At 44.3% G+C, this 16597-nt stretch overlaps 1 protein-coding gene across 1 annotated transcript in view; it reads left to right on the top strand.

Moving 5' to 3' along the window:
* LOC149523812 (uncharacterized) overlaps positions 1-16597 on the top strand; it is a 59374-nt gene continuing 42777 nt past the window's right edge. The window contains 1 exon segment of the mRNA XM_089781365.1: positions 1-171. Within this exon segment, the coding sequence (XP_089637491.1) occupies positions 1-171 (171 nt within the window).

Below are 16597 nucleotides of genomic sequence, written 5' to 3'. Positions count from 1 at the left end.
ATGGCAGACGCCAATGCCGGCACCATAAGCACCAGGCGCGCTAAGGAGGAGGCGCCGGGTGATGATGTCACCTGCCGGGAGAGCGGGACATTTAAGAAGAGCGCCGGGACCGCAGAGATGGGGGAGAGGCAGGCCTCTGTGGTGGTCGGGAGAGGGGAGGTGAGCGGACCGGTAAGTGCCGGGAACGGAGAAGCGCTGGAGGGGGTGCCAGGGACGGGGCGCCCAGCACCGTAGGGAGTAAGGAGACTGTGGACGGGTGAGTTTCAGGGTCACTTCCCCATCCGCTGGTCAGGGAAAGACCTCCCTGCCTTAGGGCCCTGGGCCGGGACTCAGGAGAGTGGGCGGGCCCGAGTCCCCCTATCCAGCTGCCCACAGCAGGAACCCCTGCAGCAGGCTAAGTTGGATTGCAGAGATTGATGACTCAGGTGGTGGGTGTTTCGGGCCAACTGTAATGCGTGGAGAGGGCACTAATAGCAAGGTTGGGGGAGCACAATAAAAGAGGTGTCTGACGGAGACGACCGCTGGATTGTTTGCACTTACCTTTCCCCAAGTCCTGGCTGCCCTTCAAATGAGTCTGGAGATGAGGTCGCTTCTCACCCAAGCATGGCTGCCCCTCCAAGTGCTATCCCCCGCTGCACAGGGAAAGCAACCCTGGGCCCCACGCATATGTTCCTCTGCACCACAGCCCAATGTTTTGACAAAAGTGGGCACTTGTCTCGTTTGCTCTTGCCAACTCAAATCAGCAAGAGCAAATGGGACAAATGCTCACTTTTGCCAAAAGAAAAAAAAATTGGGACAGCCAAGGCAGGGCTTAAAAAAGGGACTGTCCCAGCCAAAATGGGACATATGGTCACCCTAGCTCATGACTTGTACACTGACAATAATAAGCTATTAAGTGAGTCCCCTAAAAGGAATATGAATAAGCACAAATAAGAATGGAGAACAAAGGAATATCGAGCAAAATAATACAAGTTCATCTTAAGTTAACATTGCACAATCATTTTTTATATACAGCATGGGGTACGTCTACACTACAGAAGAAGATCGAAGCTGCCGCTGTCAATTTTCCAGGGTTCAAATTAGCGGGTCTAGTTAATACAGCTAATACAAACCAAGAGGGGTACTCCAGTCAATGCCGGTAGTTCTGTTTTCACAGGAGTAAGGGAAGTCGAAGGGAGAACATTCCTTTCGACTTCCTACAGTATAGACAGTGCCAAAAGCCGAGGTAAGGTACTTGGACTTCAGCTACGCAATTAATGTAGCTGACGTTGCATATCTTAATTAGACTTTGTCCCGTAGTGTAGACATATCCCCTAAAATCTACTGTAGTTTTCTTCAGTCAAGTGTCTAAACTTGCACAATTTAATATTTAAATATGTGCAGACTACAAGGTGATAGTGATAATAATATTTTGCAGCAGGAGATAACAGATGATTGAAAAATTGGTACCATGAGACTTCAAGCGAATTAGAGAGAAACATTTTTTTAATTCTTTTTTAAAGGTGCTTTGAAACCAGTAATTATTCATTAAATGGAGCAGTAGATAATTTTGGTCTGCAATGTATATAATTGCAGGAATGCAATTACACAAGAAGAACCTAAGATATCTGTTAAGATCCATTTGCACTACAAGCCACAAAATAAGAAGAATAAAAACTGAAGCCGTGTCCTTGCAAATGAGTTCTCTTTCTCTGGACACTATTCCTTTGTTTTTCATTTAATCTGTTTTTAGACTTGAATGCTGAAAATTACTGACATGTCTGTCTCCAAGCAACATTCTTAATCCCCACCCCCACCTGGCTGCAAAGTCCATGTAACTTGCAAAATGAATTACTTGAGAAAATCTTTGCTGGGAGAGAAATTTGTAAATTTATGTAACATTTCTACTACAAATCCTTTTCTCGGATGGGGGGTATGGCTTCAGAAATTATTGTTGTTTTTGGTCTCCCATTTCTTACACTCCACAGCCTGTATTTCTTTCTTATTTGAGCATCCTGGCAGATCTACTTCTAATATTGGTAGAGCCTCTCTATATTTTATTTTAATAATTTATTTGGATTTATAAAAACACCACTCAAGAAGTTATGGTGTTAGATATTTGTCATAGAATCATAGAATTATACAATCCTAGGGCTGGAACAGACCTCAGGAGGTCATCGAGTCCAGCCCCCTGCCCAAAGCAGGACCAACCCTCACTAAATTATCCCAGGCAGGGCTCTGTCAATCTAGGACTTAAAAACCTCTAGGGATGGAGATTCCACCACCTTCCTAGATAACCCATTCCAGTGCTTCACCACTCTCCTAGTGAAATAATTTTTTCTATAGACAACCTAGACCTCCCCCACTATAAGTTCAGACTACTGCTCCTTGTTCTGCCATCTGTCATTTCTGAGAACAGCCTCTCTCCATCCGCTTTGGAACCTCCCTTAAGGAAGTTGAAGCCTGCTATCAAATCCCCCCTCACTTTTCTCTTCTACAGAATAAATGTGCCCAAATCGCTTAGCCTCTCCTCGTAGGTCATGTGCTCCAGCCCCCTAATCATTTTGGTTGCCCTTTCCTGGACCTCCCCAATGCGTCTATATCCTTTCCATAGTGGGGGCCCAGAATTGGATGCAATACTCCAGATGTGGCCTCACCAGTGCCAAATAAAGGGGAATAATCACTTCTCTAGATCTTCTGGCAATGCTCCCCCTAATGCACCCTAATATGCTATTAGCCTTCTTTGCTACAAGAGCACATTACTGACTCATATCCAGCTTCTCATCCACTGTAATCCCCAGGTCCTTTTCTGCCAAACTGCTACTTAGACTGTCAGTCCCCATCTTGTAACAATGTTTGGGATTCTTCCATCCCAAGTGCAGGACTCTGCATTTCTCCTTGTTGAACCTCATCAGGTTTCTTATGGCCCAATCCTCCAATTTGTATAGGTCACTCTAGACCCTATCCTCCAACGTATCTACCTCTCCTCCTAGTTTAGTGTCATCTGCAAAGTTGCTGAGGGTGCAATCCATCCCCTCATAGAGGTCATTAATAAAGATGTTGAACAAAACCAGCCCTAGAATCAATCCTTGGGGCACTCCACTTGATACCAACCATCAACCAGACACTGAGCTGTTGATCACTACCTGTTGGGCCCGACAATCTAGCCAGGTTCCTTATTGTCCATTTATCCAATCCACTCTTCCTTAAATTTCTGGCAAGAATACTGTAGGGGATCATACCAAAAGCTTTGCTAAATCAAGGTACATCATATCCACTGACTTCTTCCCATGTCCATAGAGCCAGTTACCTCGTCATAGAAGCTATTCAGGTTGGTCAGGCATGATTTACCCTTGGATCCATGTTGACTATTCCTGATCACTTTCCCCTCTTCCAAGTGCCTCAAAATAGATTCCTTGGATTCCTTGGTGTGACAGATACCATCTTTGCCAGCACTTTGGGTACTGAACCAGTGCCCTTCTGAGCTAAAAAAAGAAATTACTACAGGGTGATCTAAATCTCTAGGGTTGCAACAAACTCACATCTCTTTTAGATTGGGCACTTCCAATACTCACTCACTAAGGTTAAAGTAATCCCAGTGGATAAAAAAGCAACAAAATAGAATGTTCCCATGTCCCAACGCAAAATACTCCCTAAATATCCTTCTACAGTGAATGTCAGTCTCTTTCTTTGAAAAGTACATAGAAGGTCTCCCTTTCTTTACAGTACACTTTGTCTTCATATCTCGTTTGTCTTGTACCAGTCCCCCTGCTCCTGCCATTCCTGGGTCTTATTATTTCACGTTACAAAATAAGAACATTTACTCTCTTTGATCTCTTGTGCGTGAACTCTGAAAGGCTTGACCTTGGCAAGACCCTTTAAATATTTGTCTAAACTTTCTGTTTTTTAATGATTCTCTTTTCATGAAACACTTAACAGCCCAACATGATATTTTTGATGTGGTTACTTTTCCCATCAGAAATAATTTAGTCCTCTTCCTGTGAAGCTACTGAAGTTTGATCTGGGTTTTATACAGACGTGGGAGACACGGGATTGGGGATGGTTATTTTTTGTTTTGTTTTGGGCATTTTGGCGCTAAATCACTTGTGTAAATAAGAACCTGAGAACAGTCACTCAACTGAAATAGACCTGAAAATCCCGTAGTGGGTGAAATTAGATTAAAAGACGTACATGCTGCTGCATGACGCTTTGAGTTACAGCTGTTAAGAATTTCTCCACATTTTGTAGAGCTGTATGTCCTGATTTCTCCTTACTTACATTTTCATATACTTTGGTCATGCTCTGTTTTAAAGTTGACCTTCATTTAACCAAATTAGACTAAATTTCTCAAAGTGAAAAAATTCCACTGTATATTCTGCCAAAGGATTATTAGACCTGAAGAGATTTCATTGGGGTAATTTGAAAAGGTTTAAAGACACAGAAGTCTAAATCACAGTTTTAGAAGGAAAGGGAATCTCAAAATGTAACTCCGTTTTTCAGATAGTTCTAGACAAAAAAAAATCTTGTTAACACTAGACAAGCACTATTCAAAGTATCAAGATGACTAATCAAGTGGTGTAAATCAGTATTGCCCTTTTGCTTTCAGTGGAGCTATGCTGATTTACACCAGTTAAGAATCTGGGCCAGTATTTGTTCTCCTTGAAACAGACTGTGCCATGCAATAGTTCTCTCTCTTTCACTCTGTCTTCCATAAAAGCTCAAATTATTTTGTTTTCAAGTACTTCAAAGTTATCAAGCAAGTAGTCCTGTGGCATCTTAGAGCAGAGGTGGGCAAGATACCTCTTGCAGGCCGGATCTGGCCCACAAAGCCACCAGATCTGGCCCATGGACTACCTTGCCGGGACTCTCAGGCATTCAGCAGATGCTGTTTCTAAGCACAAGGCTTCTCCATGTACCTCTCTGATCTGAAGGGAGGGGGAAGTTTCATGTGATCTCCCTGCCCCCAGCCTAATCCTCACCTCCTATTGGCCAGAAATGACTGGACAATAGGAAATGACCCCAGCCAATCGCTCAGCTCTTATTGGCTGTAAAACAACCAGCCAATAGGAGCTGAGAGATTGGCCTGAGAGACAGGGGCAGTGCAAGCCTCTTTCCCCTCCTGGAGCTGAAAGCCGAATGGAGGGAACAGCCTGCAGTATTAAGTGATCTGGGGTTGCAGTGGACAGGGAGCCCAGCCTGCCTTGGTGGTGCTGCAGGGCTGCTGGCCAGGAAACGCTTAGGTAAGCGCCTCCTAGCCAAAGCCTACCTCTGGCATTCCTGCCACCCCGCTCCACAACTCCCTCCCCCAGGTCACCATCCAAACCCTCTGCATACCCCTGCATCAGGTCACAACTCCCTCCCAGGCTCTGTATCCCCTTCTACACCCCTCCCCAGGCCAGAATCCTCTCCTTCACCCATACTCCCTCGCTGGCCCTACACCCCAATCCCCTGACCAAAGTCACATACCCCTCCTTCACCCAAACTCCATCTCAGATCTCACACCATCCTAGACTCCCCGCAACTCCTCCACAGAAAAGTGCATCCCTTGACCACTTTCCAAAATCTTGGAGTGGTCCCCCACCAAAAATTATTGCCTACTCCTGCCTTAGAGACTAACAAATTTATATATGTTGCTGTATCCTGAGGAAATGTAGCCTAAGGGCCAAAGTCTATAATATAGCCCTAGGGTTTAGGGCAGCACAGCCTAATGGCTAGAGTTAATAAGGGTTTGGGGCAGTAGCCCCAGTAGGGGGGGTCAAGGTCCACCCTACTCCACCAGCCCCCGACCCAGGTAGTGTGCTCCACCACTCACTCAGCAGGGAAACTGACTGCAACATGCTGAGCTCAGTTGGGTTGGAGATACCACACTCACACACATTCCGGGTCACTTCCTATCAGTTCTGGCATTCTGGTGATCCCTATAGTTTCAGGGATATCAGGCTCCGCAGTGCCAGTTTCCTCCTGCAGTTCCGCTGGGACTGGAGGCTCAATACTGTCTCCCAGGTCTCCTACTCCTGTTGTCTGTGTTTCCAGCTGGTCCACCTCAGGAGCTTCTCTAGAAGGTCCTTCCCCCCTAGTGTCCAGCCCAGACTGAGCTGAGCTGCTCTCTTTTATACTGCTCCAGCCCTTGGAGCATGCCCAGTGTGATAGGGAGGCAGAACTCCACCCACCCACAAGGCATCAAGCCCTCCTGGCCCAGTGGAGGGTATATAGACCCTATCACATATATCTATATGTCATGAGCTTTCATTGGCAAAAACCACTTCTTCAGATCTCACCTGAAGAAGTGGATTTTGCCCATGAAAGCTCAAGATACTCTATGTATTTGTTTGTTAGTCTCTGAGGGTATGTCTAAACTACATGGCTCCGTCAACGGAGACATGTAGATGAGTTTACTAGACATAGGAAAATGAAGCCACTTCATTTACATCAAAATGGCCGCCGCGCTGTGCCGATCTGCTGTTTGGCACAGTGGGGCAGTCTGGACGCGCTGCAGTCGACAAGGGAAGCCTTTGTCGACCGCTCTGTCATGCCTCGTGAAATTATTTAAATCGCCGCTTCATTTTCCTATGTCTAGTAAACTCAACTACATACCCTAAGGTGCCACAAGATAACTCATTTTTAAAGTTACAGACTAACATGGCTACCCCTCTGAGACTTCAATTATCCAAAAAAACCAAATCCAAGATATCAAAAGTTCAGGCATAATAATAGTAATAATAATAATATCCAGTGAGGGGCCTAATTTAGAAGTCCTTTACAGCTATATAAAATGAGTCCAAAGTGGGAGTCAAATTCCTTTCACGGTTACTATTTTACATTCACTTTGTGCATCTGGAAACAATGAGACAGGGTTCAAGGCAATGAAAAATCAAATCCTAGATGTATACATTTTGTATTTAAAGAGAAAAGCCATTGGGCCAATCAAATTTGTTGGCACCTTCAGTGGGATTATACCAGGGATTAATCTAACCCCTTGCTTGTAAAATAATCACGCAGATAATGTTTTTGTCATACATGCAAACCAAGGCAAAACAAGGAAAGGCAGAATGAAGGGCAGTGAAGCAGAAAATCAAACTTTAATTTGTCATCCATTATAAAGGTAAAAACAAACCAGTCGGCTCATTAATTAATCAAGCACACCAAACGTAAACGGGCATACAAGGAATAAACTGCATTGCACACATCTCCTAACAATGGCTTTATATGGCAAAGAGGATGCAAAATGTCCAGTCAGCCATGAAACAAAGAAACCTGGGGCTTAAACAGTGATGGTGGACAACACAGATACTACAGGGAGAACCAAACCATCAACATCTCTGAGGCAGCTGCATGAAATTGCCGAGTTTCCTTTCTTGACACTTGCAGAAATAAATGGGCTATTACCTCATCCCTGAAGGGGTTAGAGGATTTATCCAAATGGTGAAGAACGTGACAAAACTGTTTCACTACATAGCAGCACCTCTGAAGGAAATAAATCAAGTTTAGGTCTAGGCCCCTGACATTCCTGTTCAAATCCAACCCACTTTTAGTTAGCAATACAATTAACTATGGGTAGAGAGATTAGACCTGATTCTCATTTGTACTAGATCCCCTTTCCCAATTAAAAATCCTGTAATGCTGCTCATTTGCAGATCAGGAGCCTTGGTATAAAGCAGGGATAGGGATCCTTTTTTGGGTCGGGGGCTGGTGACACACAGAAAAATCAGTCAGGGGCTGCACACAAGTGAGAAGCAAAAAACCCCCAAAACAAATCCTTACTGAAATGGCCCTCAACTGAGGAGAAAGACTCTGCTACATTCCCCTTGCATACCAGAGCCTAGTGGGGCCCAGGCTAATTGATTTTGTGTGATCCATCCCCACAGAAGGATGGCAGGGGAGCTGGAGCTCCAGCATGGGCTTCCCAATGTTGTGGGGGGGAGGGAGCCCTGAGCTTCAGAGGCTGGATATAGGCAAGCTGAGGACCACATGCAGCCCCCGGGCCTTTATTCCAGGGGTGGACCTTCCACTTATTTGAGCATAAACTTTCATAGGCAAAGACTCACTTCATTAGATGCCACAGCACTAATCATTGTTTTTGCAGATACAGACCAACACAGCTACCCTTCTGATGCTTTCCACTCTGCCATTGAGCAGACACATTTCCATAGGCTAACAATAATTTCATATCCACCTTCTCATCCACTGTAATCCCCAGGTCCTTTTTTGCTGAACTGCTACTTAGCCAGTCAGTCCCCAGCCTGTAACAATGCTTGGGATTCTTCCGTCCCAAGTGCAGGACTCTGCACTTCTCCTTGTTGATCCTCATCAGGTTTCTTTTGGCCAATCCTCCAATTTGTCTAGGTCATTCTGGACCATATTCCTACCCTCCAATGTATTTACATCTCCCCCAGCTTTGTGTCACCTGTGAACTTGCTGAGGGTGCAATCCATCTCCTCATCCAGGTCATTAATGAAGATGTTGAACAAAACTGGCCCTAGAACCAACTCTTGGGGCACCTTGCTTGATACCGACCACCAACCAGACAATGAGCCATTGAGCCCAACAATCTAGCCAGCTCTCTCTCCACCTTACAGTCCATTATCCAGTTCATACTTCCTTAACTTGCTGACCAGAATACTGTGGGAGACCATACCAAAAGCTTTGCTAAATCAAGATATATCATGTCCACTGCCTTCTCCATGTCCACAGAACCAGTTAGCTTGTCATAGAAGGCAATCAGGCTCATCAGCTATGACTTGCCCTTGGTGAATCCATGTCAACTATTCCTGATCACTTTCCCCTCTTCCAAGTGCTTCAAAATGGATTTCTTGATTTTTCCGGGGACTAAGGTGAGGCTGACTGGTCCGTAGTTCCTTGGTTGGTCTGCAGTTTCCTGGATTGTCCTTCCTCCCTTTTTTGAAGATGGGTACTACATTTGTCTTTTTCCAGTCATCTGGGACCTCCCCCGATCACCATGACTTTTCAAAGATGATGGCCAAAGGCTCTGCAATCACATCAGCCAACTCCTTCAGCGCCCTTGGGTGCATTAAATCCGGACCGATGGATTTGTGTATGTCTAGCTTTTCTAAATAGTTCTTAACCTGTTCTTTCTCTACCGAGGGCTGCCCACCTCCTTCCCATATTGTGTTGCCTCGTGCAGTAGTCTGGGAGCTGACCTTGTCTTCTTATTACCCTTCACATCCATTGCTAACTGCAATTCCATTAAAATACAGCCAGCTCTCCTGAATTCCTTTCCCCTTCTTGTTAGCATCCCAGAGGATCCTGCCCATCAGTTCCCCAAGGGAGTCACAGCCTGCTTTTCTAAAGTTCAGGGTCTGTATTTTGCTGTTCTCCTTTCTTCCTTTGATAAGGATCCTGAAATCGACCATCTCATGATCACTGCTTCTCAGGTTGCAACCCTCATCTAGTTCCCCGACTAATTCCTCCATGTTTCTGAGCAGCAGGTCAAGCTGCACATGGTCCCTGGTTGGTTCCTTCAGCACTTGTACTAGGATGTTGCCCCCCACATTCTCCAAAAACTTCCTGGATTGTCTGTGCTGTGTCACTACAGCTGGGTGAAAATATTGGAACCGTTTTTTTTTTTTTTTTTTTTGGCCACACAGGGGAGCTGACAGCCATGCTGGGCCCCTGGGCAAGGATGGGGGGAGGGTTGGCTCTGCACTCCCTGAAGGGACCGAGCCTCAGGCAGAAGGGGCAGGAGTGGAGCAACCCGCCTGGAGAGCACCCCCCTCAGTGCTGCATGGGGCACGTGGTGCTCCAGTGGCATTTTAAAGGGCCCAGGGCTCCAGCCCTTTGAATCACTGAGCCATGAGGCAGCTGTTCCCTTTGCCTACTCCCAACCCCTCTTGACAGGCCTGTTCACATACTGGTTACAGCTCCCTAAAGGAAGATTTTTCAGGATCAAACCTCATCTGGCCTGGAGAGGAATCAGTTACTGCACAGAGAGCTGCTCACCCGGAAAAGGGTGAGGTTGCAGAGCCTGTCACACCAAGAAAGTGCACGCGGAGAGCAGTAGAGTGGGGTCAAAGGTGCAGAGAGCTCTGAACTCTGACAACAGCCATCAGGCGACAATTTATGGTCCTTAGTAACTATCATGAGTCTGACTCTCCACTCTAGAGGAAAACTGATGCATTGGATTGGAAGAAAACACAGAAATGTGCGTTTCTGTTATGAAAAATACCTGGGGTGAAATGTTCAAAAAGGCTTGGATGAGTTCTTTCATTTTCAAGAGAGACTTGGGTGATTAGGAATCTGAATCTTCCTGAAAGTCAGTAGGTTGTGTGTCCCCTGTGCTCAGGCCAATGTCAGAAGTCAATTAGGAACTTTGGAGAATTTTACTCTTTGTGCAAATGGATGACAGTCCCATGGGGAGTGCCAGCGAGATGCTTTGTTTTTAATGGAGAAAGATTAATTATTAGCAAAAAAGGGCATTTTAGGGAAACTTCATTAAGTCAGTTGCTGTGCTTCATATGTAGTGACACCTGTATAGCCCAGACAGCTGAATTCCAGCAGCACTGAAAAATACAAACCATTAAAAGCTTAATTTGGGGGAAGGGGGACAAAGAAAACAAAATGTATTTAAATCTAGGAGTAATGTGAGCATCTTAAAGGGTTTTCATGTTCAACAAGTTGTATGGTAGGAAAAGCAGCTCCCAAACTGAAAATTGGGCTTTCCGTCACTCCAAAAAAAAAGAATTGTTTTATGGAATTCATGTGATAAAGTGAATGTCAGATTTGTAGCTTGAAATCAGTGGAACTGCATGAACTTACGCTGGTTGAGAATTTGGACAAATACACATAATGTAAGCTTTTGGGGCAAGAATGTTCCTCCCCTCCCCCCGTATTTGTACAGCGCCTAACACAGTGTGATCCTGGGTCATGATTAGGGCTCCTGACTGTTACAGGCATACAAAGAATAAACAATAATTTTACATTTTTTATTACTTTTCCTCCTCACTGGGGCTCTAACATTTTAAAGCAAGGTAAGCAAAAGCCAGAATTATGTGCCAGCTTTGAAAGGTTAGAAGGGAGCAAACAGATTAGAAATTTAAGTAAAAACATTTCTTACTTCCGTGGTGGAATGCATCATTAATTGTCCATTTTATGCATGTGATGATTGCAAATGCAGACAAGGGACGAGCGTGGGTCCAATATCTATCCATTCCAGTTGTACTAAAATGAAATTGAATGATTGCCCTATTGGCAGTGGTGCACTCTGATTAGTAAGCAAAAGGGTGGCTAATCTGATTGTGACACGTTGTGTTCAGCATGAATGTTTCATTGCAATGCCAGCATCAAAATTTTCCCTTTTGGCTGAATCTGCCTCCTACACATGATATTCCTCAGAGTACAATGCTTCCTTTCTACAACTAATGGGCTGCCCACCTTCCAGAAGAGCATTACCATCAGATAATAGAGTATGAACAAACCAGCCATCCCACACTCATTATTTACGCAAAAATCCCCGTTGGCTCCTATTATTCTTCACTGCAATAGGGAATTTATTTTTGCTTGAACAAGCACTTAGTAAAGACTGCAAGACTTGGCCCATGCATAATATGGGTATTTATAACCTTCTAGAAGAATGTAATTGCACAGAAATCTACTGACAATAGTAGTAAATCAAAATTCAAATATATATTAACCCTGACCTATGCAGCTTTGCATCTAACATCTGCAGATAAGCCTTCTAGGCAGAGATAGAGTAGAAATCTTAATGAACAAATAAAAGAGTTTTCTTGTTAAAGCTAAAGTCTACCCTCCCATCAGTGGTTACTGAATAAATTAATATTCCATAATGTTTCTTTTCTATACTATTTAGCACGAGACAAATCCTTGCCTGATACTCTGGGGCACTGGAGGAGCACTCAGCACACTTAAAAAACACAAATAGGCTCTCCACAATTTTCCATATGCTACCAGTGCACCTGCTTTGAGCGGTGACAAGTTATAACAGTGGCCCTTTTAGTTATTTAAGGTACTCAGATGGCCCCCATCACCACTGTATCTGAGCCTCTCACCATCTTTAGGCTTTCTTTAAGGTCTTTAACATCGTTAAGGTGTTAGTACTTCCAGCTCACAAGTGCAGGGGAATGTACTTGATAAATGGACTCTTGAGATTTCTTCTAGTCCTATGATTCTATGATAGTTTTGTGTTTTCAGCCCTCAAAATTTGTGTAGATTCAATCCAGGACTTAACCCTCAGCCAATGGAGAGAAAAATTAAAAACAGTAATTGGCTGTTTGGTTATTAAAAGCATTTAATGTACCAGAAAATGAGGCTCATAGTTCCTGCAAAGATGGAAATGGGATGCTAAAGATGATAAAATTTCAAGTCAAATTTCAATTTGCAAAATGTCCACTTTGCAGCCTATGTATATCTTCACATAGCCACCCTGCTATACCACCTTCCTGCTACGGCCTCCACTCGTGGCTGCAGAGTAATCTTTATGGAGATAACACAGGGGAGATAATGTTCTTTAAAGAGCATTGTTACCCAATGGCATGCATATCTGGGTCAGAAAGACCCAAGATCTGGTAAATGGATGAGCCCCGTTCTACCATTTTTCATGTTGGTCATTGTCACCCCAAAGGTCAAAAGGCCTGAATCCCCTGAGCTCCAATGGAGGGGTTCCAAAGTGGGAGAGCTCCTTTCTTTCCCACGTCCATGCTGCTAGGATGAGTTTCACTGGATTTTTCTTCCCTCAAGAAGAATGTCACCCAACGAGTATACAAGCCAGAGTGAGGCGCTAATCACAGAGAAAGAACAGTCAGAAGCCAGTCCCATAGCTTTTTGGCCAGGCTTCACACTGTAGGTGAAACATCTGAGTTCCAGAATGACCACCCATGGACAAAAGAGGAACTAAAGAGTAACTCCCTGGTATATTAGAGTTCCTGCCAAGAAATTCAGTTTTAACCAAAAAGACATTTAGCCTACAATTTTAGAAAATATCATCACAGATGTGAAGGGTGGTGTAAAGAATGAATATATGTGATTTTAACAAGCCGTAAGGAAGGCTGTGAATGAGACTAGCCATGCAGCCACACTTTATTGTTAAAAGAATAGATCCAATGAAGACTGAACATTTTAATATTACCCAGTGAGCCTTGTGGGAAGTGATTTCACCTCCATGGTGTTGTTAGTGGCCTGAGTGAGGGAAAAAGTAACAATAGCAAAATAATATGAACTTGTAAGGTTGTGGACAATATTCCATAAATAAAACTACATTTCTTAGGCAATACATGTACAACTAGAAACTTTATTATCAAAGAAACAGCTCAGAGCAAGTGATTTGCTCTTTGAGAAATTCAAGGAACAAAGGGAAAGTTTACTATAATAGGAAAATAATACCCATCAGCTACACATACTCCTTTTTATTCTTAGATCTCAAGGCACTTCACAAAGGAAGAGACGCATTTCACAGATGAGGAAGCACAGGCACAGACATGTGAAGTGACTTGATGAAAGGTCAGACTCAAAGACAAAGAAGGAAACAAAAACTCAAGTTTCCTGACTCCCAGCCCACTGCCACTGCTACTGCAGCAGGCTGCCTCCAGCAGTAGAGTACACTCTTATGTGGGTGTTTGTTTGTTTTATGCTTGTTTTCCCAGTCCTCATGATTTAATTAGGCTGTACGTGAAATAAACTTCACGAACTCTCTCTTTCTCTCTCTCTAATTGAGAATGATCCTACCACTGGCTGAACTAAATGATAATTGTTGTGCCAGGATTCCAAAATGCACAGCTATTCAGTAATATCAGAATAGTGAATGACTTGTGGTGATCACTTTGCCCCTTTGCTGCTGCTGCTGCTGCTCCTCCAGGAATTCTTTATCCAACAACTGCTCTGACTCTCCCAAGACCAAGCTCTCAAAGTTCTATGAAATCTGAACAATGGTCTGACATTCTTCTTCCTTACCAAGATAGTGAAGAAATAATGCAAAAGACCAATGGAAAATAGATTCTGGGGACAGAGCTTTGAAAAGGTCCTGTCCAGAGAAGACAGGGACACCAGAGCCCAATTCTGATCTGGTCATAATGCAGTGCAATAGATTTTCATCAGACCCATGGGATTTAACATGGCTCTTCATTGGTCATTCTTCTTAGTCCCACTTGTGTCCTTCCTTCTATTTCATGCACATTTAGTGCTGTGGCCAAAACTCTCATATTCTTTATACCGACAAATGTAGCTCCATAATGTTCATACAGTTCTCAGATAAGAGTAACAAGAGTTCCCCTCAGGACTGAGTTCCCCTTTAATGAATCTAACAGATGTCAATTACCCAGATATTAGGCAGCAAATGCCTTCCCCCATCCTTTGAATTCATTTTTATGTGAATCAGTCTTAACCAGATCCCTCCTGCAGCAATCTCACCAAACCCTACACAGTGTTCAAAGGTAAAAGCTCCTGACCCAGGACCATGGGCTCAATCTTGATCCTTCTGAAATTAACAGGAGTTTTGCTATTAACTCCTGTGGGAGCAGGAATGAACCCCACATCCTAGTCTGTTTTTCAAAGGACTCTGAATATTTACTGTGCTTTCGAAATGCTTAATCACTGTACTTGATCAAATGATATTCCAACACTTGGGGGCGAAGGCAACATAGAGCTAATCATGCATTCTCTTGTCAAAAGAAACCCACTACTATAGATAGCATGCTAGGTCATGCAAAACTTCTCTCTCAGGCAGTCCTTGTTCACACACCTACAAGAAAGCTATTCACGAGATTTTAGAAGAATCTCTGGAACCTGCATTTCAACAAACACGCTATGGGAAGCAGTACAAACCATTGCCCCAGTATGCATTATTTCTATTTCTCGTATTCCACTACTGCCAGGACAATAGCTCCTTTTTTTCCTCACATGGTACCAATCTAGGGCCTTGTTTTTATTTGCTCATTTTGTTTTAATATGTGCTTCCATGCCCTTGCCTGCTGGGCCATTCCATGGCAAAATTAATTACAGCATGAAAGGATTTTTCTTCCTGCAGATGGACAAAAGCACCGTGAGAAAAACGGAAAGCATTCAAATTAGAATGCAGAAGTAGGCCTGAGGCAGGTGCTTTAAGATTAAAGAAGACAAAAGGCAAGAAGCTGGAGGAAGCTGATGGAAGGTCATTGCACTAGGACTTTGGCCGCCAGGTAGGACCTAAATCCAGGTGTAGTAAAAGGATATAGAAAAGGATTTGCAACTTGCCTTATGGAAGCAGCCATCTGAGTATAAATCAGGAGTAACTCTACTGGAGCCAGAGCAGTTTTACTTGTACAAATGGGAAGACAAGGTGCACAATTTTGCAATCAAGTAACATCACTTACAAAAGACCACTTTGTGCTTTGTATATCTCTTCAGAGGTAGATTCTAAGGCTACATCTACACAACAGAAAATCAGCTCGAGCTATGCAACTCCAGATACATAAATAATGTAGCTGGAATTGATGTACCTTAAGCAGGGGTAGGCAAGAGCACCTCTGTGGGCCAGATCCAGCCCGCCAAGCCAGTGGATTCAGCCTGTGGCCACCCTGCCACTCCCCTTACCAGAGGCACGTGGCATCAGAGGGAACCGCTGGCTGCTTTACAACAGTCGATGGTTCTCTCCCTGGCAGGGTGGGGGAAGGGGGCAAGAGACTTTGTGCGCTCCCCAGCTCCCAGGCCCATCAGGGTCTGGGGGCGGGGGGAATGCGTGAAGTCTCCTCCCACCCCGGTGCCTAGACGGCACTGCCAGCTCTTTTAAAACAGCTGGTGATTTTCTCTAGGCACCGTGGGGGGCAAAGATTGCATGTGCTCTCTCCCCCCCAGGCCAATCAGGGTCTGCATGAGGGGGAGGGTTAAGGTTCTCGTGGGACAGAGCTGGCTCCCCTTGGAATACAGGAAAGATGGGGGGGCCTGAAGGTAAGGAGGATGTGGGGCTCCTCCAGTGGTGCGGTGGCGCACGAGAAGTCTCCTGGCCTCACCCTATCCACAGGACTCCGTGGGAGCAGGAATGGACTCATCTTAGTCTTCTATTTCCAAAGGACTCTGAATATTTACTGTGCTTTAGAAATGCTTAAAAATTTGTGGAGTGGCCACATTTTAAAATTATTGCCCACCCCGACCTTAAGTCAAGTGACTGTGGTCTCTATATCTCAGAGAGGATTGACGGGAGAAACTCTATCACTGACTTCCCTTACTCTTCTCGTCCGTTGATTTGGCAGGTCTTCACTCGACCAGCAAAATCAACTGCCAGCAGATGGATCTCAGAGTGTCGAGCCGGGCTATAGTGTAGATGTAGCTTAATACTCTTCCTCATGCTGAGTAGTAGTTTATTTCTCACCAGTCCCATTAAAATCAATGGTCTAGTCATGAAGAGAGAGACTTCTCAGTGTGAGTAAGGGCTCTAGATGAACATTTTAAGAGCTGTCTCTGCTTTAATCTTTATTGCTTGTTTGTTCTAAGCCCAGCTGGCGATATTGACACTTTTGAGCTGGGGAGGGAGAGGGGAGAGTTCCTTCTATCTTGCTGGTCCAATTGTTATTCAAATTACATATCGACTCAGTCATGACAGAATGGAGCTTACCAGTCAGCTCCAAATATATTTTAGAAGAACTCCCTCTAGGGATGAACAGGTAAGCCAGTTTAC

This window comes from Pelodiscus sinensis, chromosome 11 (genome assembly GCF_052426305.1).
Source record: "Pelodiscus sinensis isolate ZL-2025 chromosome 11, ASM5242630v1, whole genome shotgun sequence".
Classification (NCBI taxonomy): Eukaryota; Metazoa; Chordata; order Testudines; family Trionychidae; genus Pelodiscus; species Pelodiscus sinensis.
This window is presented reverse-complemented; position numbering and strand designations above follow the sequence as displayed.